We start from the raw sequence: 24,935 nt of genomic DNA on the forward strand, positions 1-24,935 counted from the left end.
CAGAGTATACTCTTACACATTCCCAGCTGCATCTTGGCTCTGAGCTGGGCTGTTCTGCATCTTTACCTCCGTTTCAGTCAAAGATTACTAAACAAACAAAACCATACCTTCCATAGAGTGCAGAGTCTGGACAAAGCTTAGTTACTTTGTTAACTGTCTAATGTCTAACTTTAACACAATTAATCAGAGCCCTGTATTTAAGCTGGATAAATGAATAGTTAACTTCCTTGTGATTTTTTTAAATGTATTTTTCCCATAGCTCAAATACTGTGCAAACCAGACACAGAACCACGCAGAGTTTGATGAGACAGTCCTAAAGCCGGATCACAGGCATTCAGGAATAACTGACTCCATGCAGGACGCAGAGGCTTGAATAAAGTGTATTTTACTGAAACAGTAGGCACACGTTTGAAATCTTCACAGTCACCCTCCAGAACAAATGAAATGCTAAACTTAAGGTACAATAAACACTATAAAAAACTAAATGTATTCGTAATCAAACTTTTTTCTACACTGCCTAGCTAACACAGCAGCCCTCCCAACCACAGGGCACAGTGAAGTTTTCAGTGTAAACGTTGGAGCTGACGGCCATTAGGTCAGGAGACAGTTACAAAATATCCATCAATGAAAATTGTCTTGGGACCTGAATTCAGCCGAGAACTATTTAACATGGGGAATCCTGAGCACGTCCTGTTAGTGCAGTAATAGCTGAGCTGCCATTGAGAGCTGGGTATGTATTGGATGAGATGAACTATGAGTCTTTGAGCATGCTGATCTGAGCAAAGATCTTGAGTGCAGGCCCCAGTTTGATGTTCATGGTTCCCATTAGGTGGTCCTCCTTCAGCAGCAGCAGGGCCTGCCCGTCGATCTCCTGAGAGCGGAACTCCTCGGCAATTTCCAGGCAGCCTGCAGCAACAGAGCGACAACGGTGAGTTCACAGCTCACATGCAGTCCTTACAGAGAACAGTAAAACAATCTATCGGAGATCTCTTTGCAAGAAAAGGGAAGCACAAAGAGAGCGGAATCAGAACAGGACACTGCTGAAGTCAGGCATCAAAGAAATCACTATGATCGACTGTTGTTGTGTAATAATCAGATAGTGACAACCCTAATCTGCATAGAGGGTTGGGATTTCCATGCTGTTAACACCTGTTTGGTGTTCAGCTTCACTTCTTACAATTTCACTGCTGCCTTTGTTGTGTGGCCAAAGTCGACCAGTCTGATGTCCGACAGGATCATGTTCGTGACCAGCCTCGAGTTCACGAGTAAAAATCAGTAAAAATCCTGACTACTAAATGTTCTGCAGTCAGCTGTTAGTCAAGTGGCTTTATTGTCATTCCAACCACGTGTAGTGGTGCAGTACACAGTGAGACGAGACAGCATTCCTCCAAGACCATGGTGCTACATGGTCTACAACAAAGACACAACAGAATGATACAGACACAACAGTGCAATAGAAATGCACAAAAGACTGAGTGTTGTGCAAAAAGTCACTTGGTGTAAGAAGGTGTGTGTCAGCGTGTCGGTCCAGTCACTGAGTGTTCTGGAGTGTGAGGGAAGAAACTGTTTGGCAGTCTGGCAGTGAGGGCCGAATGCCGCGGTATCTCTTGCCAGAAGGCAGCAGGATGATGAGTGTGTGTGAGGGGTGTGTGGGGTCGTCCACGATGCTGGTGGCGTTGCAGATGCAGTGGGTGCGATAAGTGTCTGTGATGGAGGGAACAGAGGCTCCAATGATCTTTTCAATGATCTAGTTAGTGGTACTTGGGAATAACAGCAACCCAGACATGGAGTGGTAGGCCACATAAAATCACAGTCAGCTCCAAACTTCAGGTGGTCTTCAGATTAGATCAAGAAAAGGGTGGAGAGGGGCTCATGGAGCAGTTTTCCACAGCTGAGCAACTGCATCCAAGCCTTGCATCACTAAACTCAAAGGGGGTGGAGGAAAAAATTGATACAGCATAGCATCACCAAATTTTTCGCAGGCATATTGTATTAATACGGGGAACCCAAATATTGATATTTTATTATTATTTTTTAAAGACAGCAAATATCCCCTGACAGGAGGTAACCTTTCAGCAAATAGTCATAGCCTCACTTGGACAGATTGGTTGCAATCTCAGAGAGATTGTCGAGGCTTTGCTGTCTAATTTATGAAGGCACAGAGTGTCAGAAGTACAGACATTATTGAAATAGGCCGAAGTGCAAATACCTGAATTAAAAAAAATACTGCAGTAAAAGTTGAAGTATTAAATCAATTTTACTCGAGTATAAGTAAACAAGTGAAATGTACTGAAAGTAAGGAAGTAAAGAGTAGCTCCATGAAGGACAATTCTACCAACGGTAACTACACCTAGTTTTACATTAGACTACAACGGGAGAATACAAATCTACTTTCTAATTCTAATGAATGCACTAAGCTTAAACGAGTGATGCAGGACACAGGCAGTGAAAGACAGTTTCCAAACATCATTCCAAACTGTTGCCTATATTGTAGAGGGCGACTTTGCCTCCACATCTAAACAGAAAAACGTTTACAGTCGGGGTTTAAGGTGGGATTCAGTAACTCTACATCAGTTGTGATTATTAGTGAACAGGTCAGCTGACCTGCTGCTCTTTGTGGATTTAGACAACTGAATTCAACTAAATGTAAGCAGATGTTTACTGAGCCATCTTTGCTGACTTATCCTACTCTAACAGTACACTGTCTTTATACAGTTGGTAGAAATTCAGTGAATGAATCTAAGCGACAGCAGCTCCAGTCCACATTAATCTTTGCTACATTTAATGTAACCCAACACTGACTGTGAGCAAGCTAACCTGTTTAACCTGCACAAAACTACCATGCAACATCAGCATTTGAATAACACAAAGTTACTATACTTAGCTCGTTTTGCAGGGAGTTTCACAATGTGAAAATATACAACTTATCAAAACACATTATATACAGATCTAATATGGGAATAAAAATGAGGACATTACATGTAACCTTTAAATCTGCAGCTCTTACCTTTAACTATAACCTGTTCATCTGTCTTCCTCCATCTCTGACTAAAGTTACACTCTTTTCTCTCCCTGGGAATCCAGCAGCTGGACCTTTAGTTAGCAACACACTGTCACAGACTGCACACACACACAGTTTGTGTGTTTGCTGATGTTTGTTCAGCTGACAGAAATGTTGCATTTGAAATGACCTGCTACTTAAAACACTTCAAATGCACATTTACATTACCAGCCTTTATGGATCACAGAAAATGATCCATGTGACAGCTTTACTAGAAATGTGTTAAAATCTATAAGAAACATAGAAAACATGTCAATAAAATGAAACACTGTTGTAAAAAAAGACACGATCATTCATTGTTAACGTGGTGATTCAGCACACAGAATGGTATCATTTTAAATCCAGTTGATCATTTTAACATTGAGTGCACTCTCACTGCTGATTCCTAAGCTGATGGTTAAACATTAGAGCTCTGCAACTTTAATCTTTAAATGGATCCAGTTTAAAGCTTACTGGAAAGCTTTAAACTAATGAACAGGTAATCGTAACATGTGTCCTGTGTTCTTGTGACAATGTGACAGTTTGTGATTCATTCAGTGTTTTTTAGCAAAGCACAGTTTAACAAGCTGCACATATAAAACACATTCAACCAGCAGTAACTCTATAATATGCTTAAAACAAACTGTAAATGTGGCACTTCCAGCCGATTTTAAACTGAAACCTGTATCTGACGGTTTCAGCTTTTATTCTCTCAGCTGCACACTCAGTGTTGGATTTGAGAGCAAATATTAAATATAAAAATAGAATTCAAACATAATGTATGTATGACTTTGATATACAGTGAAGGTTCTGCCAACATGTTGGGCGTGGTGTCGCAGAATGAAGTTGTGTCTAAACATCGACATTATTTATTACAGACGTTCATTAGGGAAACAAAGACACCTCCATTAAAAAACAATAAACCCTCCTACTGTGTGTGTACAGAGGTCGGGCAGATTTTCCAGGACAGGTGATGCTACTTTCTGGAGAACTGATTGTTGATCTGGATTTTAACCTGCTTCAGAGCTAGATAGGTTCACAGCACAAGTTACCATGACGACTTACCCTGTTAAGGAGTAAACCACCTTAGTAGTACAGAAAACCCTGGGTTAACCCTTAAGTTACTTGGAAAGCCAAACTTGTGTTTTGCAGTTAAATGCAGCCTTTTGTCTTCCATGGATATTCTCAGCCATCACTGCTGTTTCACTCCCCTTCACACAGACACACAGGTGGTCCTGAATACTCAGTGTCATTACATCAGTGGCTTGATGACCTGAAAACAGCCACTCTCAGGAAGCAGTTATTGTTGATGGGGACTGTTCTACCACACTGGGCTGGCTGTCATTTCCAGTTAGTAGCACAGGTCATCTACTAACTGGAAGGTTGGTAGTTCGATCACCGCCCTCTTCAGCTTGCCTAATTAGATTAGATACTAATTCCAAGTTGCTCTCTGATGCTTCAGTTAGAGGATGGTGATCGAACTACCAACCTTCCAATTAGAAGTTGACCTGTGCTACTAACTGGAAGTGACAGCCAGCCCAGTGTGGTAGATGTGGGACAACAGGTCATCTACTAACTGGAAGGTTGGTGGCGTCTGAATTGGTGAAGGCGGTCGCACTTTCCCTGTACTTTCCCTGCCGGATACACGATGGACAGGTGGCAGAACTGGAGGGTTGTGTGCCTGGCGGGACTGTCGATCGAAGACGCTGAAGATATCTACCTATTTGGAACCATGATAACAGGGTTCTTGTTGATCGGAGCTGGCTTGGCCCTGGCTTATTGAAGATAAAGAAAGCAGAATCGGCTGTTCAAAACCCCACAAGGCTGCCCGCTGGGATTGAATCGATGGGATGAGTGGTGAGTTCTCAAAATGGGCTCATTGAGCGCAACACGGACTTCAGGAAGGGCAGAGCAGACCCGGCCCCACTTTACATTCACGGGAGCTGTGTGGAGAGGGTACACTCCATGAGGTTTCTGGGCGTGCAGATATCTGATGACCTCTCCTGGACTGCAAATACTACAGCGGTGGTTAAAAAGGCCCAGCAGCGTCTCCACTTTCTGAGAGTGCTCAGGAGGAACAACCTGGAGGAGAGGCTGCTGGTGACATTTTACAGAGCCACCATAGAGAGCATCCTAACGTACGGCATAACAACATGGTATGCAGGGTGCTCAGCTGCAGACAGGAAAGTACTGCAGAGGGTCATCAACACAGCCCAGAAGATCACTGGCTGCTCTCTGCCCAGCCTGGAGGTCACTGCAAACTCTCGGTACCTCAGCAGAGCTGGCAATATCATCAAGGACCACTCTCACCCCAGCAACCAACTGTTTGAACTATTACCGTCAGGCCGACGGTACAGGTCACATAAAACCAGGACAAACAGATTCAGGGATAGCTTCTTTCCCAGAGCTATCACCGTAGTAAATAAGCACAAAAACAATTGAACCTATTCCATACCGTCACTGTCATTATATTATGCTGCTATTCATACTGTCATTATATTAATGCTGCTATCCTGTATATATTGTACATACTATTGTTTGAGTACTTACGATTGTTTTTTTTGTACTTTTTATATTTTACATTTATATTTATTATTGAAACTTGCACCAAGGGAGTGGCACTCCAATTTCGTTGTACTCTGTACAATGACAATAAAGGCTATTCTATTCTATTCTATATCTTGGAGAAGAACACTGAGAATAAGACCTCTGAGCGAAAATTTGATTACACCTTGGAGAAGCTCACTGCAGTCGTGAGTTCTCAGAATCGGCTCTTTGAGCACAAGAATGGACTGATTCTTATATAGCGCTTTTCTACTCTCCCGGAGTACTTAAAGCATATACACGCCACATTCACCCAGTCACACCCATTCTCACAAGCACTACCTCTATACTGAGTGCTTTCTAACTACACTCACACACATTCATACTCCGATGGATGCATCGGAAAGCAACTTGGGGTTAGTATCTTGCCCAAGGATACTTGGATGCAGACTGGAGGAGCTTGGGATCGAACCTCCAACCTTCCGATCAGTAAGTGACCTGCTCTACCTCCTGAGCTACAGCCACCCAGAATGACAACATCACGGAGCGTAAGTTTGATAACATCATGGAGAAGCTCACGGCTCTCCAACAGGAGATTGAGAGACCAGTGTCGGACTGTTAGAACAGCTTTGAAATTCACATGAGTTGTTCGCACTAAAGTAAAAACCACCATCACTTCATGCAGCTACCACTTCGGCGCCAGCTGTGATCTCAAGGCTGGAGCTGAACAAAAACACCCTGAAAACAGACGGTGCTTAGACTATTCCTCCCCTATGCAAGGCCACCTGGCTGGCTGGCTGGAAGACTGTTTACTTAGCCTGGCAGGGCGAAGGACACCGTCTCAGCTGAACTCTGGACACACACACACATACACTGATACACACTCATCCCCCCTCCCTTTCCAAACGGCTTCGATGCTTGTCCCCTCCTGGGGAAGATGGCGGTCGACTGGACCAGCGCAGACATGCTGCAGGACCGGATGCGCTGTTTACACCGGCTCTCTATTACCCTTTGCCCGCCCCTGTTGCTTGTCTTGTGTTTCTATGGTGTATTGATAGTCATGTGCTTTTTGTATGCACTGAGGTGTTTTTTTTTTTTTTCTGTTCTCAAACTGATCTCCCTGTTGGAGCTCAGTCTGGGGGGAGTTCTTTTTTCTCCTCGTATTTCCTCATGTTGTGTATTTACCATTGTTATACCTCTCTGACCTGTCTTCCCCATGTGATGTTTGTGTAGGTCAGAAGGGTAAGATGGCGCTGGCACGGCTGGCAGCCTTAACCCAATTTCCCTTGGGATGAATAAAGTCTGATCAATCAATCAATCAATCAATTGATGATGAGGCTTCAGCAAACCACAGGATCAGCTGAGTCAGGATCAATTTAATCTGCGTCAGATCTTTGCTGGATTTTTTAAATTTGGTCAGCTGCTGTAGACAGCTTGTTCTGTCCTCCATTTGTCCAGATATCTCGAGTTTTTAAAGAACATACCCAACACACCATCCCAAAGGCTCTTTGGTAATACCTTGGTGGTGTAAAAATATTATTTTATGCCTGACAAACCGTATCATCTTTGGCATTTTTATATATTTCACTGGAAAAACAAACTTGCTGGCAGCTGCCAGTGCAACCCCTTAGCTCCTTGTAGATACACATCTGGTATCAGTTTTAAAATCCGAGGTGACTTTGTTGTTGAGTTACTGCATTCAGAAGGTTACAGAAACTTGACCACTAACCTTGAGGTCAAGGTCACTGAGATTTGAACTCGTCAAAGATGGTAAAATGTAGTCCCTAAGGACCCCAAAGCGCTTCACACTACATTCAGTCATCCACCCATTCACACACTAGTGATGGGATACATTGTAGCCACAGCTGCCCTGGGGCGCACTGACAGAGGCGAGGCTGCCGGACACTGGCGCCACCGGGCCCTCTGACCACCACCAGTAGGCAAACATGGGGTTAGTATCTTGCCCAAGGATATTTGACATGCAGCCAGGAGGCAGCCTGGGATCGAACCACCGACCTTCTGATTAGTGACTGACCTGCTCTGCCACCTGAGCTACAGCCAAGATATTTAGGAGATAGACCTATCCTACGTCATGTCCAGTTACTGCATTCACAAGATTTTTAGAAAACGCAACTTCTCACCTCTGAAACAGAATCAGAAAACTTTATTAATCCCTGAGGAAGTATTCTGATTCTGACGCTGAGTCCAAGATGACTGACACTGGAACTTGTCTGAGAGCAGATAGTAGATACACCAATGGTATCAGTTTGAAACCCCTAAGTGGCTTCCTCTCAGGGTTAGAAAATTCACAAGATTTTCACAAAACTTCAGGTCACTGAGATTTAGACTGGTTGAGATTTTTAGTTGTCATCGATTGAGTTAAGTGCCTTTAACGATTTGTAGATTAATGTTCAGTTTAAGTTATTACAAGTTTGTCTGTCTCCATAGAAACAAATTATGAATAAATGAGAAGAGCCTCTGTAGAGTTGTGCACACTTGACTCTTTCTGCACTGTAAAGAAAGAAAAATTCACAGCTGGAGATGAACGCAGGCGTTACCAGATTGATCACCCACCTGGCAGAGACGAGATGAACTCGTAAACGTCCCCTATGTTCCACTGCCCCGGATCACTGGGCAGGAAGCCATGGTGCAGCAGTGGCAGCTCAGAGCCTTGTGTCACAGGCAGGCGCTGGGGAACTGACACGGGGGACGGGGGTCTTTTGTAGAGGGACAAATCTGAACACTGATTTGAATCCTCCTGTGCAGGGTGGACTGAGTGAGCAGTAGGCAGAGCAGCAGCAGGCCTCTGAACACAGGGAGCGGTCTGAGAGAGTCCGAGAGAAAAATGGGACTATATTGAGGTTTTTCTCTCATTTATAGGTGTAATACATCAGTCTGATTTAAAAAAAAGAAAAAAGAAAAAGAGAAAAGACATATATATATATATATATATACATACATACATACATACATACATAACATATATATATATATATATACATATATATACATATATATATATACATACATATATATACATACACATATATATATATATATACATACATATATATATACACATATATACTAGGGGTGCAACGATACACAAAATTCACGGTTCGGTTCGGTTCGATACTTTGGTGTCACGGTTCGATATTTTTTCGATACAAAAAAATGTTCATGCATTTTTAATTTGTCATTTATTAAAATTATAAATATATATTTTAACTCAAAAGTACAGTTTTTAAATTTAACCCTAACCCTTGTGCGTGTTTTTTATTTTGACAGTGAATGCGCACCTGCGGACCACTTATGTGCAGCCCTGGTTATTTAGCTCATCATATTGCAGCCACAGAAATTCTTTTGTCCATGAAACCATAAAGCTGCACTTTCTTTTTGCCTTATAGTCTCATTTGTCATAACTTCTCCGTTTTGTGGTAAGCTTTTCTTTGGCTGTCACTTCTTCACCCTGACCTGTCTTATTTGGCTCAGCAGAACTAAAATATATATCGTGCTGCTTTTACACACGCACTCACATAAGCTGAGCGATTCTCTGCGCGATCAACCTCTCACATGTTTAAGCTTGCTGCGGGAGATTTCACTTGTCATGTTTGCATATAAGCTAACGATTAATAAGACGACGTCAGAGGAATTGGTGCACAAATTATCATCACTCACAGATCAGTGCTGTCGCTCTCTATACACAGTTCGCACGATTGCAAAGTGAAAGCAAAAAAACAAGCGCAAATTCAAACGCGACTTCAATATGTCACATATTGACAGTGGCTCACCGATGCCAATGACATAATTACCCAGCTACATTTCTGAAAGAATGCAAAAGCATTGACATATATTTTTCCTACAATAGCCCGACGGGCAGGGCAGAGATAGATTTTGGTAGCCCGACTGAAAAAATCGCTAGCTCCGGGACGTCGGGCTAGCGATTTTGCAAGCCCTGTATCTGATTGAGGAATCACTCATCTTTGGAAAAGAGAGTTTATTACAGAGAAATGTCTCTTTCCAAAATAAAAGCTATACTATCCGCTTCTTCTGGGCTATATTCTCAGCAGCATAAGGAGAATCACGTGCTAACAGCTGTCTAAATGACTCGGCTAAAGTTAGTAGCATGCTTGTTGTTTTGGTCTTTGCACTAGGATGATGTCGGCGTAAATGTGCAGTCATATTCGTTGTGTTCCCACTAGTGCTTTCAGGTTAATCTCATTGAAATGACCTTAACGCCACAACACGGCAAATCTCCGTTAACGAGCTACCGCCGATCGCTCCGTGCATGGGGCTAGACGGCCAACACGTTAACGAGCTAACTGCGCTAACACACTAGTTCACACCCATGTAATTGAGCATTGCATGGCACATCCAACATACTGTTTTACTTTAGTCCATGACTCGCTTACCTTCAGGGTCATACGTCACATGAAAACCAAAATAATTCCAAACGCCAGATCTGAATGAGGGTGGGGGAGGTCCATCTTGCAAGGAGAGCTTAACTTCTGTCTCGCTAGCTTGCCCTGCGCTCTTCCTCCTGACTATGCTGTCTGTGTTGAGCGCTCAGTGAATCTGCGTTCGACTACTCCGCCTAGGCTGCACTGTCGAGCGCAGATCCACTGAGCGCTCAACACAGACAGCATCGTCAGAAGGAAAGTTGATAAAAGAAATTACAAATGTTGTATTGTTCGATACATATGCGTACCGAACCGAAAGCACTGTATCGAACGGTTCAATATCGATACGAATATCGTTGCACCCCTAATATATACATATACACATATATACACATATATATACATATACACATACACATATATATATATACGTATACATATATATATATATATATATATATATATATATATATATATATATATATATATATATATATATATATATATATATATATATATATATATATATATATATATATATATATATATATATATATATACGTATACATATATACATATATATATATATATATATATATGTATACATATATATATATATATATATATATATATATATATATATATATATATATATATATCTATATATATATATATATATATATCTATATATATAACCATATTCAAAAGTTTGGTACCCGTTTTTTTTACCAGCAGAATCCAGAATTCTTCTTAGCCTCGTGTTTATTTATGTTTTGGTTGTTTGTGTTTTGAACACCCTTGTTAGTGGTAGGGTCCATGCTGATGACACTGGGAAGGCACAAGAATATGGACTAAGAGCCAGTCTGGACCTCCAGGATGGTGGCAACATGGCAACCTTCAAACATTTCAGTTCTTCATCCTTCAGAAACTGCAGGAAGCACAAGGCCACTGAAGGACTCGTGCCTCAGGCCATCCTGATGAAGCTTGTTTCTGATTGTTTGGTCAGAGATATCCACTCTCTGGTTTGGGCAGTGCTTATCCTGTTCCTTCTTACACAAAGGAGCAGATACCAGTCCCGCTGACAGCTTAAAGAGCTTCTATGGCCGTGTTCAGCTCTGCTAGAGTACTGAAACCTCCTCTATGCTGTTGAGACCGTACTGAGAGACACAGCAAACCCACACACACTCTGCACTTCTATGTAACATTTACAGTCTGATGGATGCACTGGGAGTAACTTGGGTTCAGCATCTTACTAACGTTACAATGTTAGCCACATGCAGACGGGAGCAGCCGGGGTTCAAAGCACCAACCACCACCATCTTTGCAAACCACTCTCGGTTATCCTTCACTTCATTAGGGTAAATAGTCCTGACTGTCTCACCTTCTTTTTAGAGTCTATGATGGTGTTTTTGTGGTTTCCATTCACAGCTTTTTGCTTCTTCATGTTCTCCAGGGTGGTTTTGCGGTTCGGGAACAGACCCATTCGCTTTGTGCATCCCACATTGTAACTACAAGGATAGCAAACAAGGCAAGTTCAAAATCTGTGCATCATTCACAAATCTGAACTAGATGTTTACGTCTGGTGTGTTGTGAATTAAATTATTCCTTTGTCATTCTCAGTAGAAGTGTTCTTTGTATTCAGTTCCATTTTATTTCTATAGTGCCAGTTCACAACAGTAGTCACCTCAAGGTGCTTTATATTCTAAGGTAAAGACCCTAAAATATTTTAAAATAGCTGGAACTATAGCACACAGCAAGTCACTGCACACGGGAGAGAAACATGTGACACTGAGGTCACAGGCAAAGTCTGGACCAAACACTCAAGTAGCTTCCTCAGTCATATTCTCCTAAATGTCGACTAATGATGTATCAGCTCGAAGACAATATTAAGGCAGTGAACCACAGTGAACTGTGAAAATGAAGACAATGATCTTACCGTTTAGCGCAGACCGTAGAACAGAACCTCTTAGATCTTTTGAAGATGTAGGCAAAATCCACCCTGCCGCATAATTCACAGGTCAGCATGGGCTCCTGCTGGCCCTTTACCTCTGAGGGAACAGTCAACACAATCTTTGTGATCATCACGCTGAAACTGTTGAACATCCAGTAAAAAGAACTGCATCCAGCAGCACCAACACCAAAGCTGTTAACCAAAACAAGGGGCTAACACAACTCTAGAGTTCTACACAACTCCCTTTATGCCCAGTATTCCTGACTGCTTTCTTACACAAAATAAATGCTGAATGAAATTTAATGGCACTTTTTTAGTCTCACTGAGCAGCCAAAACACGTTTATATGTGCAGCTGAGGTCACTTTGCTACTTTCAAAACCCTTCGACCAATCCCTGTGGTAGTGACAGATCAGACTGGACTAACAAACTGTTCCAACTTAGGGAGCTTTTGATGATACCGTCCTTCCATGAAAATGCATATGGCATCATTCTGTAAAACGTTCCTGTTCAGAGCCCATTCAAAAGTGATGCAAAACAAGCGTCCCTGCTTGCTCTTATGCTTTTAAGCATCTTCAACATGATGCTGTCCTACACCTTCTACCTCTACATGCACCCTCAGAAAAGAAATGCTGGAAATCTCCTCAATCTTGCATATAACTGAGCAAGGATGAAGGTGTGGGTGGTACTGACTACAGCTTACTGTGTATTCTGAAGCTCTGCAGTCAATCAAATCTTTGTCACAAACCCAGCTGGGGAAGAAGTGTTGGACGGGTCAAATATGCTGAGGCACAGTAATGATTTTCATTTATACATTTATTACAAAGGGCCATCCAAAAGCCTACTGACAGTTGGAAAACAGTGGGACACAAATTGATGTTGGTACAATCTACAGTCAGGGAAAAAAATATTTGAACACCAGCTGATTTTGTAAGTTTGCCCACTAAATAAAGAAATCTACCTCTAGTCTACAATTTGAGTTGATTTGAACAGTGAGAGACAGAACAATAACTATAAAAATCCAGAGAAATGCATTTCTAAAAAGTTATAAATTAATTTTATAGCTTGTCTTAGTAAAGTGTCGGGCCACCAAGAGCCACAAAAACAGCTTCATAGTCCTGGGCACTGATTTTGAAAGTCTACAAGGAATCTGAGGAATAAAGACAACCACTCAGTACAGCTTTGGACTGATTTACAGGGACAAGCGTGTCCAAACCAAACCCATATTCTGAGAAAGAGAAACGTTTAAATTTGACAAACCCTTTGTTGACAGGCTGTCCATCTTTGAATCTGGTGTATATCTTCTTAGATTCTCTATTGAGAAAGATGGACGTTCCACCTGCAGACACAAAAACATATCAGTGCACTCATGCTTATTAAATACTGTTGGATGAAATCATTCATAAGCATGTACATGAATGAAACTTTCTTAATAGTATGACCTATAATCACTCTTGTCCTAGTGGGAAATAAAAGGCCTTGTGTCTCTCTTAAATCTTACAGCGATCAGCCGGTGGGTTATGGAGGCAGAACTGACGTCATCCTAGAACTATTTAGGAATAATTCTATAATTAGCAAAAACAAAAGCTTTTTAAGAAGACTGTGGTTAAAAACATGACTTAAAAGCCTGTTATACATAGTCTTTTAATAAAGATAAACAGCATATTAATGCTGAGGCTTCTTCCAACGGTCTTGTTAGGAAACGGTTTAACAAACATGTCGTTGGTTTGAATTATAGAATTACAGAAATCTGCTTAGACAGAGCAACAGAAGAAGGAAGTAATCTAAATAAATAAAAGCACTTATTAAAGTTGCTGTGAGAGTAAGATTTTATTTGTGTTGGCAAAAAATAAATAAAACAAAACAAAAATATTTTTCTCCTTTTCAGTCTATCCCAGCTTCCATGTGGCAAAACACAGGGTACCGCCTACACAGGTCATGTTGCAGGTTAACACAGAGAGACAGACATTAGTTTGCACTTACATTCATACCTATGGGCAATTTAGAATCATCACTTTAACCTAATCCCACCAACTACATGTCTCTGGATTGTGGGAGGAAGAACGAGTACCAGAGTACCTGCAGGGAACCCCACGCAGACAAGGGGAGAACATGTAAACTCCCCACAGAAAGGCCCCAGATAGCTGATTCGAACCCAGGACCTTCATGGTTTCTCTGTGTCGCTCACATTGCTTATACTAATTAACAATTTAGATGGTAAGAAACCAAACAAAAAACAGTGAAAATTTCAGGCTTTTTATCTTTAGTGTTTTTTGAGTCGTTTTTTATGGTTGGGAAAAATATCAAGCCTCTGAGGAGGAGTTAAAGTGACTGAATCAAACCCAGAATTTTAACTGGTATTTTTGCATTGTGTTATACACCAGGAGGCGTTGTGCAAATAGGTGTTTAAAATGAACCATGCTGTTGATGTTGTAACAAAGGCACTGATTTACATGCAGTTTGTTGTACTTTTGGAGGAGCATGAAACTGAACATGGTGATACAGGCTACCACTGAGCAGTCAGGTGGCTCAGCCCAGGCAAAGTGCTCAAAGAGCACAAATTTCATTTTCCCCTCAGTCACTGAACCTTACTTCACTTGCTCAGCCCAAACAGACTTTGTATAAAGTTAAGGCCTTGAACTTTTGCACACACATGCACAGTGTGCTCATGTTTGGTTTTTGAAATGCTGATAAAATTTTAGCATTTTTACTGTGCCTACATCACATTAAATTACCTCACAGTAATGTGTGCACACACACACACACACACACACACACACACACACACACACACACACACACACACACACACACAGCATTCTCCAAAACAGTAATAAGGCAGAAACTTAAGACACTGGGCAGGGGCGTGCACAATCCTCATCTTGTTAATGTGACATTACTCATTCAGACCAATGAATGTAGAAAACACCTGGAGCCATCTCTACTGCCCCCTGGTGTCTAGCTGCAGCACAGGCCATAAAGCAGATGGGACTGTGGTAAAACTAAACAAAAACACATTTTCTCAGATAAGTTTTACCCAAAGATGGTTTCAGCTGTTATTGGTCGTTCTCATTACGTGTTTGAGGGCTACCCTCTCCCATAAGTTTGATTCTAACTTCTAACTTGATGCTGTTACACCGAGGTCCAAAAGTCATCACGCTGCCCAGTCACCAACATTACTGTTACATTACAGGCTGAACTGTTCTCCTTTTCCTCTGCAGAGCTGTTAAATAAATATCTGTAAACAGCTGCATGTTTCTGTCTCCACATATTTTAGGGATAAACTTCACATTTGACAGTTTGTGATGATTATTTTGTCTATAGAGTAACAGATGCTGACCTAGGATTCCTCACCCTGCCCAGTGACAACAGATAAATATTCTTATATGTCCACTCTTAATGGTAACTACCCACATTACATTGGACTAAACTTCAAAAAGTCAAAGAGATTAAACATCCATGTAACTGGAGTCATTATATAGGAGCATAAACAGTGTTTAGGAAAGCTGCTGATCTCAGACCTGCACAGTTTCTGCTTTAAACACTGAATATATTCAACTGCATAAAGAGAACATGAGATTTTCTTTGACAGCATTAAATAAAACCTGATGAAAGTCAAAGGTCTTCACTTATTCACTTTAATAAGGAATTCTTTCACATTGTGTTTTGCTAATAGAGTCTTATTTGCCATAAAGTCATTCAAAGCCATTCATTCCAGAGTAACCAGAGGGGATAATACACAGTCCAAAACTTTAAGACCACTTGAAAAATGGCAAAAATCATATTTTGCTTCAACATGGAACACTAAACCTTTTTTGAGCATTAAATTTATTGAAAACAACGCTTAAACTGAAACAGGCTGTTCTAGCAGGCTGATCCCTGCGATAAGCTTCAGTCCTCCTGATGTTTCTGAAATGATGTCTCTCAGTGAGTCAACAGAACATCTGGCACAGGACAGCTGTGGTGACAGAAAGGAAACAAGCTTTTCCAAACCTCTGGACACCCAGCTTGGTCTCCCTCACTATCTGTTCATAATAATGTGGACTCTGTTATTACATGAAAAGGACAAATTAAACTTCTATCAAACCTTCTGCTGCATTTTTAGATCTAACATTTTATTTAATGTTTCCATGTCAGCAGAGTGCTCTGTGAGTGGATCTAAGACTGTTTAAATCTGCAGTTCTATATCATCCTCAGTCTTATGTTAAAATCTCAAAGAATGACTTTTAATGTCCAGATAATTCTAAAAGCAACTCTGCTGACATCACCTCTGTTTAAAATAAGACAACACAAACTAAGGAGTAATAAATCCTTCAAAAATGTGTGTAGCACTGCTAACTAGCCAGTAACACACTGCATACGCTAACAGCTAATCTAGCAAACAAATCACCACCAGGAGCTACAGAGTGATGTCAGGTGTTGTGTACAACTATAAGACGTTAAGATGTGAGTCTTTTGAATCATAGTGACGTGATTGTATTTACCTTAATTTAACAAGCTGTCAGTAACGGTAAACCCATCAGCAGATACCCTCAAACTGGAGCAGCTGGGCTACCTTAAAAGAGCAGAGGGGCATGTTCGTGGTCACGTCCAGTCGGTGTGGGCGGGAGTTCGACGCAGTGATTGCACCTCAAGTCAGTACTGCGCAGACACTGGCTCCAAAAGTGCAACGTAACAGCTCCCACAGACGGGAAAGTCTGGTTTCACATTTGCACAATGGGAGGACGTGGAGCCACACGCTCCAGCTTTCGACAGTGAGTTTGTAAAACCATCAGCACAGATCGTCAGAACCAGAGTAGCCACGTTATGTGAAAAGACTTTCACTGGACCATCCTTTATGAAATAGGGGGAGACGCCATCCCATAATTCATGACGACAGACTATCAGACCATTCATGAAAACAACTGCCATAATAAACAAAGTGGAGCAGATCATGTAGTTTTGCATTTAATGCCATAACCTCCTGATAGGGATGCACCGATACCGATACTGGTATCGGGTATCGGGGCCGATACTGTAAAATGTGTGTGTACTCATACTCGTAAAAGTTAACCGATACATTGAACCGATACTAACTCATTTCATTAATCAGAGGGTGGCTTGTCATTTTTGTTGTAGTTTTTTGGATTGGCCACTAGGGGGACATCCCGCGCTAAACAGGCACAGGGTTAGACGAGTCAGACTGGCAGCTCAAAATAAAAAAGAAGAGAAACTGGAGGCTAGGGGTGCAACGATATTCGTATCGATATTGAACCGTTCGATACAGTGCTTTCGGTTTGGTACGCATATGTATCGAACAATACAACATTTGTAATTTATTTTATCAACTTTCCTTCTGACAATGCGGTCTGTGTTGAGCGCTCAGGGAATCTGTGTTCGACTACTCCGCCTAGGCTGCATTGTCGAGCGCAGATCCACTGAGCGCTCCACACAGACAGCATCGTCAGAAGGAAGAGCGCAGGGCAAGCTAGCAAGACAGAAGTTAAGCTCTCCTTGCAACATGGCAAATTGAACCTCCCCCACCCTCATTCTGGGGCCCGTTCTTCGTACGTCGCTTACTACATCCAAGATCAAATGACACATCCAAGATCAAATCATCGCGCTAACCGTGAGCTCGCTAATCCGGTTCCCCGAACACACCTGCTGTTGACGATTACTACAGCTGGACGCAGGAATGTGACATCACTGGGTGTCGTAAAAGGGGCTACGCATCGATAGTAGAAACATTGATCGGCAACCCGCTGATTGGTCGGCGAAAATGTCCAAGGGGCGTGCTCGGTATTTTCCGGCAGCAGAGCAAGAACTCATGAGTGAGGGATTTCAGGAGTTTCAGAGTTTAATTAAAACGCAAGAGAACACCGCAAAGGCTGCAAAAGCAAGGAGAGAGGGCTGGCAGAAAGTTGCTGACAAATCAAACTCGTAGGTAATTTAATAATAATAATAATAATAATGGATTGGGTTTATATAGCGCTTTCCAAGGCACCCAAAGCGCTTTACGATACCACTATTCATTCACTCCCACATTCACACACTGGTGGAGGCAGCTACGGTTGTAGCCAGGCTGCCATATCGCGCCATCGGCCCCTCTGGCCAACACCAGTAGGCGGTAGGGTAGATCTATCATATGACACTATATTGTCCAATATCATATGGCATTATATTATATTATAATATGTTATATTATATCCCCTTTCACATTAGAGCCACAACAGGACCCACAAGAACATGGGAACAAGTAAAAGTGGAATACAGGAGTATTCTACAGAATGGTAATATTTATCTCTTAGATTGCTTTGCGTCTCTTGGCAAGGTAATACTGGCCTGTAATACTCTGTTAGTTTGTTCATAACAGCAACCAAGAAAAGGGCAGAGGAAAAAAAGACAGGTGGTGGTCCTGCACCCCCTCGTCAACAAGTTGGTTAAGTAAATAATACCCTCACGGGAATATCGATATCTCTCTATGAGCACACTGTCGCGCTGAGCTAAAGGATCCTGTCTGTCCCGCAATATACGCTGAATTCTGAGGACTCTCCTTATCAATCTTGCACCTTCCGCAATGGGTTGGTCGCGTATACGGACAGGACATGGCTGCGACAGGCTTCCCAAATCCACCTTCGCTTTTATAGCCGTGGTCTCTCATCTTGATTACACGAAGTAATTTACAATTACTACTCTGAAATATGAATTACATCTGTAATAATCACATACATGTAATAGAATGTTAATAGTACATTTCCCTTTTTTAGGAAATGACCTGTATGTATCTGTGTGACATCAATAAAAGGATCAAGTGCTGCATTATCTTTAGTTACATTGATAATATTTATTTATGGTGAAACAGTGGAAAAATATCGCTGTTGCTTTCGTATAAATGAAGCGGACATACCTGCGTGGCCGCGATCTAATCCTGTTTACATAAAGTAAACCTGCTCCCGAGCAGGTTTACGCTTACGGCTCTGTTGCTATGACAGCAAGTCCCGGATGAGCTTCGGGGAACCGACTGATCCAGGATCACGCGAAATCGTCAACAATCTAATCCGGCTAACCTACTTAGCGAGGTACGAAGAACGGGCCCCAGATCTGGCGTTTGGAATTATTTTGGTTTTCATGTGACGTATGACCCTGAAGGTAAGCGAGTCATGGACTAAAGTAAAACAGTATGTTGGATGTGCCACGCAATGCTCAATTACATGGGTGGGAACTAGTGTGTTAGCGCAGTTAGCTCGTTAATGTGTTGGCCGTCTAGCCCCACGCACGGGGCGATCAGGGGTAGCTCGTTAACAGAGATTTGCCGTGTTGTGGCGTTAAGGTCATTTCAACGAGATTAATGCTCACAGCACTAGTGGGAACACAACGAATATGACTGCACATTTACGCCGACATCATCCTAGTGCAAAGACAAGTGGAAGCAGACAAAAACAACAAGCACGCATGCTACAAACTTTACCCGAGTCATTTAGACAGCCGTTAGCACATGATTCTCCTTATGGGGACCTGATATGTTTAATATGCTGCTGAGAATATAGCCCAGAAGAAGCGTATAGTATAGCTTTTATTTTGGAAAGAGCCATTTCTCTGTAGTAAACTCTCTTTTCCAAAGATGAGTGATTCCTCAATCAGATACAGGGCTCGCAATATCGCTAGCCCGACGCCTTGGGGCTAGCGATTTTTCCAGTCGGGCTACCAAAATCTATCTCTGCCCTGCCCGTCGGGCTATTGTAGGAAGGAAAAATATATGTCAATGCTTTTGCATTCTTTCAGAAATGTAGCTGGGTAATTATGTCATTGGCATCGGTGAGCCACTGTCAATATGTGACATATTGAAATCGCGTTTGAATTTGCGCTTGTTTTTTTGCTTTCACTTTGCAAACACGCGAACTGTGTATAGAGAGCGACAGCACTGATCTGTGAGTGATGATAATTTGTGCACCAATTCCTCTGACATCGTCTTATTAATCGTTAGCTTACTATGCAAACATGACAAGTGAAATCTCCCGCAGCTTAAACATGTGAGAGGTTGATCACACAGAGGATCGCTGAGCTTATGTGAGTGAGTGTGTAAAAGCAGCAGGATATATATTTCAGTTCTGCTGAGCCAAATAAGACAGGTCAGGGTGAAGAAGTGACAGCCAAAGAAAAGCTTACCACAAAACGGAGAAGTTATGACAAATCAGACTATAAGGCAAAAAGAAAGTGCAGCTTTATGGTTTCATGGACAAAATAATTTCTGTGGCTGCAATATGACGAGCTAAATAACCAGGGCTGCACATAAGTGGTCCGCAGGTGCGCATTCACTGTCAAAATAAAAAACACGCACAAGGGTTAGGGTTAAATTTAAAAACTGTACTTTTGAGTTAAAATATATATTTATAATTTTAATAAATGACAAATTAAAAAGGCATGAACATTTTTTTTGTATCGAAAAAATATCGAACCGTGACACCAAAGTATCGAACCGAACCGAACCGTGAATTTTGTGTATCGTTGCACCCCTACTGGAGGCTGCTGTAGCTAGGATAAACAAAATGTCAGCAGTGTGGACCGGAACAGCCAACTTTAACTCAGGTTTTGGAAAAGCGATGAAAAATTTCAAGAGAAAATCCACGGGCAGCTAAAATAACAGAGGCTCTGACTCATTTTATCGCTCTGGATGACCACGGGCAGATGGGGAGTTCGTTCATCAATGCCAAATACTTTCGTTATTTTGATTGTTTGTTTACAATATGGACACTCTGCAACAATTTAAAAGTTTATTTTATTCTCAAACCTAATTTGTATTTATTTTATTCCAAACAGAAGTGTTTATTTATTATTCCGAAAGCTCGAGACAGTGCCAATAGTTCAGTGATATTTTGTTAAATTACAATGTGGAGACTCTGCAATAATTTAACAGAAGTGCTTATTTTTCACTTGAAATTTTTTTGTGGTCATTTTTATTAAGATATTATTTATTATTGGCAGAGAATAAAATAAAACCTGTCTTCCAATTCATTGAATGTGTGTGTGTGTGTGTGTGTGTGTGTGTGTGTGTGTGTGTGTGTGTGTGTGTGTGTGTGTGTGTGTGTGTGGTAGAAGTATCGGTTTTTGTACTCTGTATCGGCAAGTACTAGGGCTGCTCAATTAATCGAATTTTAATCACGATTACGATCTGGGCTTTCAACGATCATTAAAAATGACTGAGCCGATTATTAGCCCCTCCCTCATTTATCCGCGACACCTTAAAGGCCGGTCCGTGAAAATATTGTCGGGCATAAACCGGTCCGTGACGCAAAAAAGGTTGGAGACCGCTGATTAAGAGGACCCGAGGGAAGCTCGGAAAGCTAAGCAGAAGTTATTTGGAGAGGAGAGTGACTGCCGTTGGTTGAAAAGAGAGGTAAAAAAAAAACTTCAGTGGTGTTGCACACTATTTTATATTATTTTTTAAAGTCATTATTCAATACATTGTTATTGTTAACCCTTTAAAGACGGTCAGAGCAGCACGCTCCGTTTTGTGTAACTATTTTTAAATCCCTGTAGAACCGGAACCGCATAAGCTAGCGCAATAATTTTTTTGCATATGAAACTGGAGGAGTTGTACTTACATCTTATGCCATCAGCTTGTCCTCGGTCACGGTTTCCTTCCACATAAAGCTTTGCAAATATTGCATAAAAAGCGCTTGCAGGAACAAAAACATAATATTCCAGAAACACGCTTTGCCGATCCGATCAGCTGTTCGTAACACTTCCCACATTGAAAAAGACGTCAGCGCGAACTATCGCATGTCCGCCATTTCCTGCCCGAAACCGGAAGTGGCGTAATTTTTGCGGAAATGTAGTTTTTTACTTGTAGGCCTTAAAAGCCTATACTGGTCATGTTTGACTTTTCTGAATAGTTTCTGGGATGCTTAGAACTGGAAATAGTTTATTTTGATGCACCTGCTGTTTTCTTTGCAAATTTGCATCATAGGATTGTTTTTTCGTTTTTCCTGCAGTATATAAAAATTGCTGTATCTCCAAAATAAAACTATGAAGACACTCAAAATAAATTTCCTGTTGTTGTAAACTATTTTTGCAACTTTTTTGTATTTAAAGTTTTGAGGGATAAACCTCTTAAACTTCTCCAAGTAGAAATATATGTAAAAAAAACAAAAACGATTTTCAATTTTTTTTTGTTTATTGCACTTTTTTGCAATTAATGTAGTTACTGTGGACTTAATGCATACATATCATTAAAATATGGGCTATAACAGTTGTATTGATGTATAGCAACTTGAAATGCTCCCACAAATGGCACTACAGCATGTAAAAAAATAATATAAGCTCTGGCGGACTTGGTTCTATAGTAGGTCTTAAAGGGTTAAATAAATATCGTCAAATAATCGAGATCTCAATTTCAGTGAAAATAATCGTGATTATCATTTTTGCCATAATCGAGCAGCCCTAGCAAGTACTCAGATCCAAGTATCGGTATCGTATCGGTTTGCAAAAATTGGTATCGTTGCATCCCTACCTCCTGATCATTCTTAAGTTTTTAACCACAGCTGAACTGTGAACACCACAACTCTGGAATATAAACTGCTTCTTGTTGAGTTGTTTCTGCATGAAGAGCGCAGAACGCTACACAAGCTCAAGATTATGGACTATGTTAAATTATAAAAATGTGTTTAAGGTCATCAGTGGTCATTAGTAACTGCAGTCTTTGGGATCATCATGAATTAATTTTTTCTTCAGGGCAGCTGGGATAAGTGATGGATGAAGAATTTTACTGCAGTCATGGAAATCCTAACCAGTGAGGCGTAGCGCAGGTACACAGCACGTAAATATAAGAAAATAAGATGCTTTTATTTTTTTATACATTATTGGACAGATTTACTAAGTGAGGCCAATTATTATAATGTCATAATGCACTATAATCTATATAGAAACATAAAGTCAGTTCTGCCAAGAAAATTTCAAGTAGTGGCTCAAAAATCCCAAAGAGGGAGGATGAGGAGCACTCAGGCCTGCAAACAAAAAATAATTCGGTGTAAGGTGAAGTTTCACGCAAGTGTTTCTCCTTGAAAATGGTGAAAAGAGACGAGGATGAAAGAAAATCAATATTGTTTTTCTATAAGAAGTCTTTTGATAGAAAGAGCCAAACACTGTGCAATGGGTTCTGAGGATTAGGACTCAGACTGTTAGAAACCTGAAGTCTGAGAGGAACAGCTGACAAACACAACACAAAACATTATATTCTGTCAGATATATCAAATCTAATCTTCTGTTGTCACTTTCAGGCTGTGTATTCATGCACTCAACAAACATTTGCATTAACAGAAACATACATAGCTCCGGTACTCACAGGGAAAGGCTCTGCACCCTCTTGGATAACGAAGCCTTCTATGAGATGGGTGAGGATGTGAGACTTGACTATGGCCTGGGCAGGTTTACTCTCTCCATTGTTTTGGGTGCTGTTAGTGTTCCCATTCCCAGAGGTCATGACTGGAGCACAGGGCACCCCTCACCTGTCAACAGGAGCAACATGACAAACTCAACAAGTGCTCGCCATGTGGACGAAGTCTCACATTATTTGGAAGAGACAATTAAATGTTACTCAGTGTCTCTGGCAAAGCTCACCGCCTTGATATAACACTGATTATGAAAAGTGTTAATTTTAATCTTTCAGCAACACTTTTGGATCCTGAATCCCTTACAGCAGCTGTTTTTTCAGTCATGTAAACTTTGGTTCTTTTGCCAACTTCTTGCACTAATCTGAGTTTTAACTCATGCTGATATAAAGACAGGATCCACTGTGTCCCGGTCCGATTCGAGCGTATATATGTGCCTTAACTGAATCTGAATTTCCAGATTTAAGAATGGCGTGAGTCACTCTTACAAAGGGGGACCTCAGTTAGGCTAACGTGGGGTTGTACGTGCGCGGTTGCTGTGGAAACCCACGATTTAATAAGCACCAAAAAAAATGAAAGAAAGAACCGTGGAATCACGCTGCCATATATATGCATGTGATCTGGATAACGTTAACACTATAGGTTGTGTGACTTTGAACGGTAAGAACGCAGAGTGTTAGTTTTCCAAACTCGCTAACGAAAACAAAACAAGGAGTTTGGCTCAAATTTAAACAGCACACATTACATTTAAGCGAAAGACCCGTGTGAACCAAATATACCTGTAAATACATACATACATATATATATATGCAGTGTTGCGTAAACTTACAGCTAGCTTTGAATCAAATCAGTTTAGCCAGGCGGACACTTGGACCTGCTGGTTGCGTAATGGATAAAAGTAGCGCATTCAAACGCACCTTTTTCTTCTCCTTAAAAAAAGACATTAAAGATGAGTTTACTTACTTTTACGGTTCGAGACCGCCTCTGGATCGGAGGGATACCAGCCGTCCCAGTCCGTAACAATAGTAGAGGGAAGAAAAGCTCTTTGTTCAACGGCTCCAAACAACGCTTCCATATACTGATTACACTCCCTCCGTGAAAACGACAAGGAGTCCGACCCGGGAATCTTTACCGGGCAGCGGGCCCACCGCGTTACACGAGGACGCGGAAAGTTAGCGACCCTACCATAACCGCACTATGTTTCACCATTCTCCTTCTTTCTGCACACAATACTATACACTTGGAGTGTGTGTTCATTTCTCAAGCCAAATAAAGTTACATAAAGCACTTCCGGCAAGCGCTTTCAAAATTAAAAGCCACAACCAAGAGGAAAAAGAGCTGTGCAAATATGTGCGCTTCGATTCCTGAATCTAAACTCACATTTCCATATATCTCTTCGGAAAACATGAACTTCTTTCTTTACATCTAATCGAAAGAAATGTTTTCGAGTGAGATGAGAAATATATATATATATTTTAAATGTATAAAATGCAGTGAAACCACTGCAAAACACAAAAGTCTGGGTAGTGAACTTATTGGACCAATGAAAGTTTCAGTCAGTTTAGTCCGTTTTGTTTATATCGCCCCACAGCAACAGCCATCCGTCCCACTGGTTGGCTGAGGAAAAGACAGGAAA

At 41.2% G+C, this 24,935-nt stretch overlaps 1 protein-coding gene across 1 annotated transcript; it reads right to left on the reverse strand.

Moving 5' to 3' along the window:
- Positions 1 to 362: 362 nt before the first annotated feature.
- Positions 363 to 24,553, reverse strand: phc2a (polyhomeotic homolog 2a (Drosophila)). Its single transcript, XM_085260234.1, has 7 exons — positions 24,263 to 24,553; positions 23,254 to 23,416; positions 13,194 to 13,272; positions 11,921 to 12,032; positions 11,366 to 11,492; positions 8,159 to 8,408; positions 363 to 906 (listed from the first exon to the last, which is right to left on the reverse strand). Exons 2-7 carry the CDS (start codon positions 23,389 to 23,391, stop codon positions 752 to 754), a joined length of 861 nt encoding a protein of 286 aa, XP_085116360.1. The 5' UTR covers positions 23,392 to 23,416; positions 24,263 to 24,553; the 3' UTR covers positions 363 to 751.
- Between the last annotated feature and the right edge of the window lie 382 nt (positions 24,554 to 24,935).

Source organism: Mchenga conophoros, linkage group LG20 (assembly GCF_057382185.1).
Source record: "Mchenga conophoros isolate Kocher_MC1m ecotype Shallow Benthic linkage group LG20, M_conophoros_male_GT1.1, whole genome shotgun sequence".
In the NCBI taxonomy this organism is placed as follows: Eukaryota; Metazoa; Chordata; class Actinopteri; order Cichliformes; family Cichlidae; genus Mchenga; species Mchenga conophoros.

What these genes read in the sequence shown, in the direction of transcription:
- phc2a (XM_085260234.1), bottom strand. Translation starts at nt 23,391, where the DNA reads ATGACCTCTGGGAATGGGAACACTAACAGCACCCAAAACAATGGAGAG. An exon ending in AGGGTGCAGAGCCTTTCCCT is followed by an intron (nt 13,273 to 23,253) that starts GTGAGTACCGGA and finishes TTGTGTCTGCAG; the next exon opens with GTGGAACGTCCATCTTTCTC. An exon ending in TCTACGGTCTGCGCTAAACG is followed by an intron (nt 11,493 to 11,920) that starts GTAAGATCATTG and finishes CTATCCTTGTAG; the next exon opens with TTACAATGTGGGATGCACAA.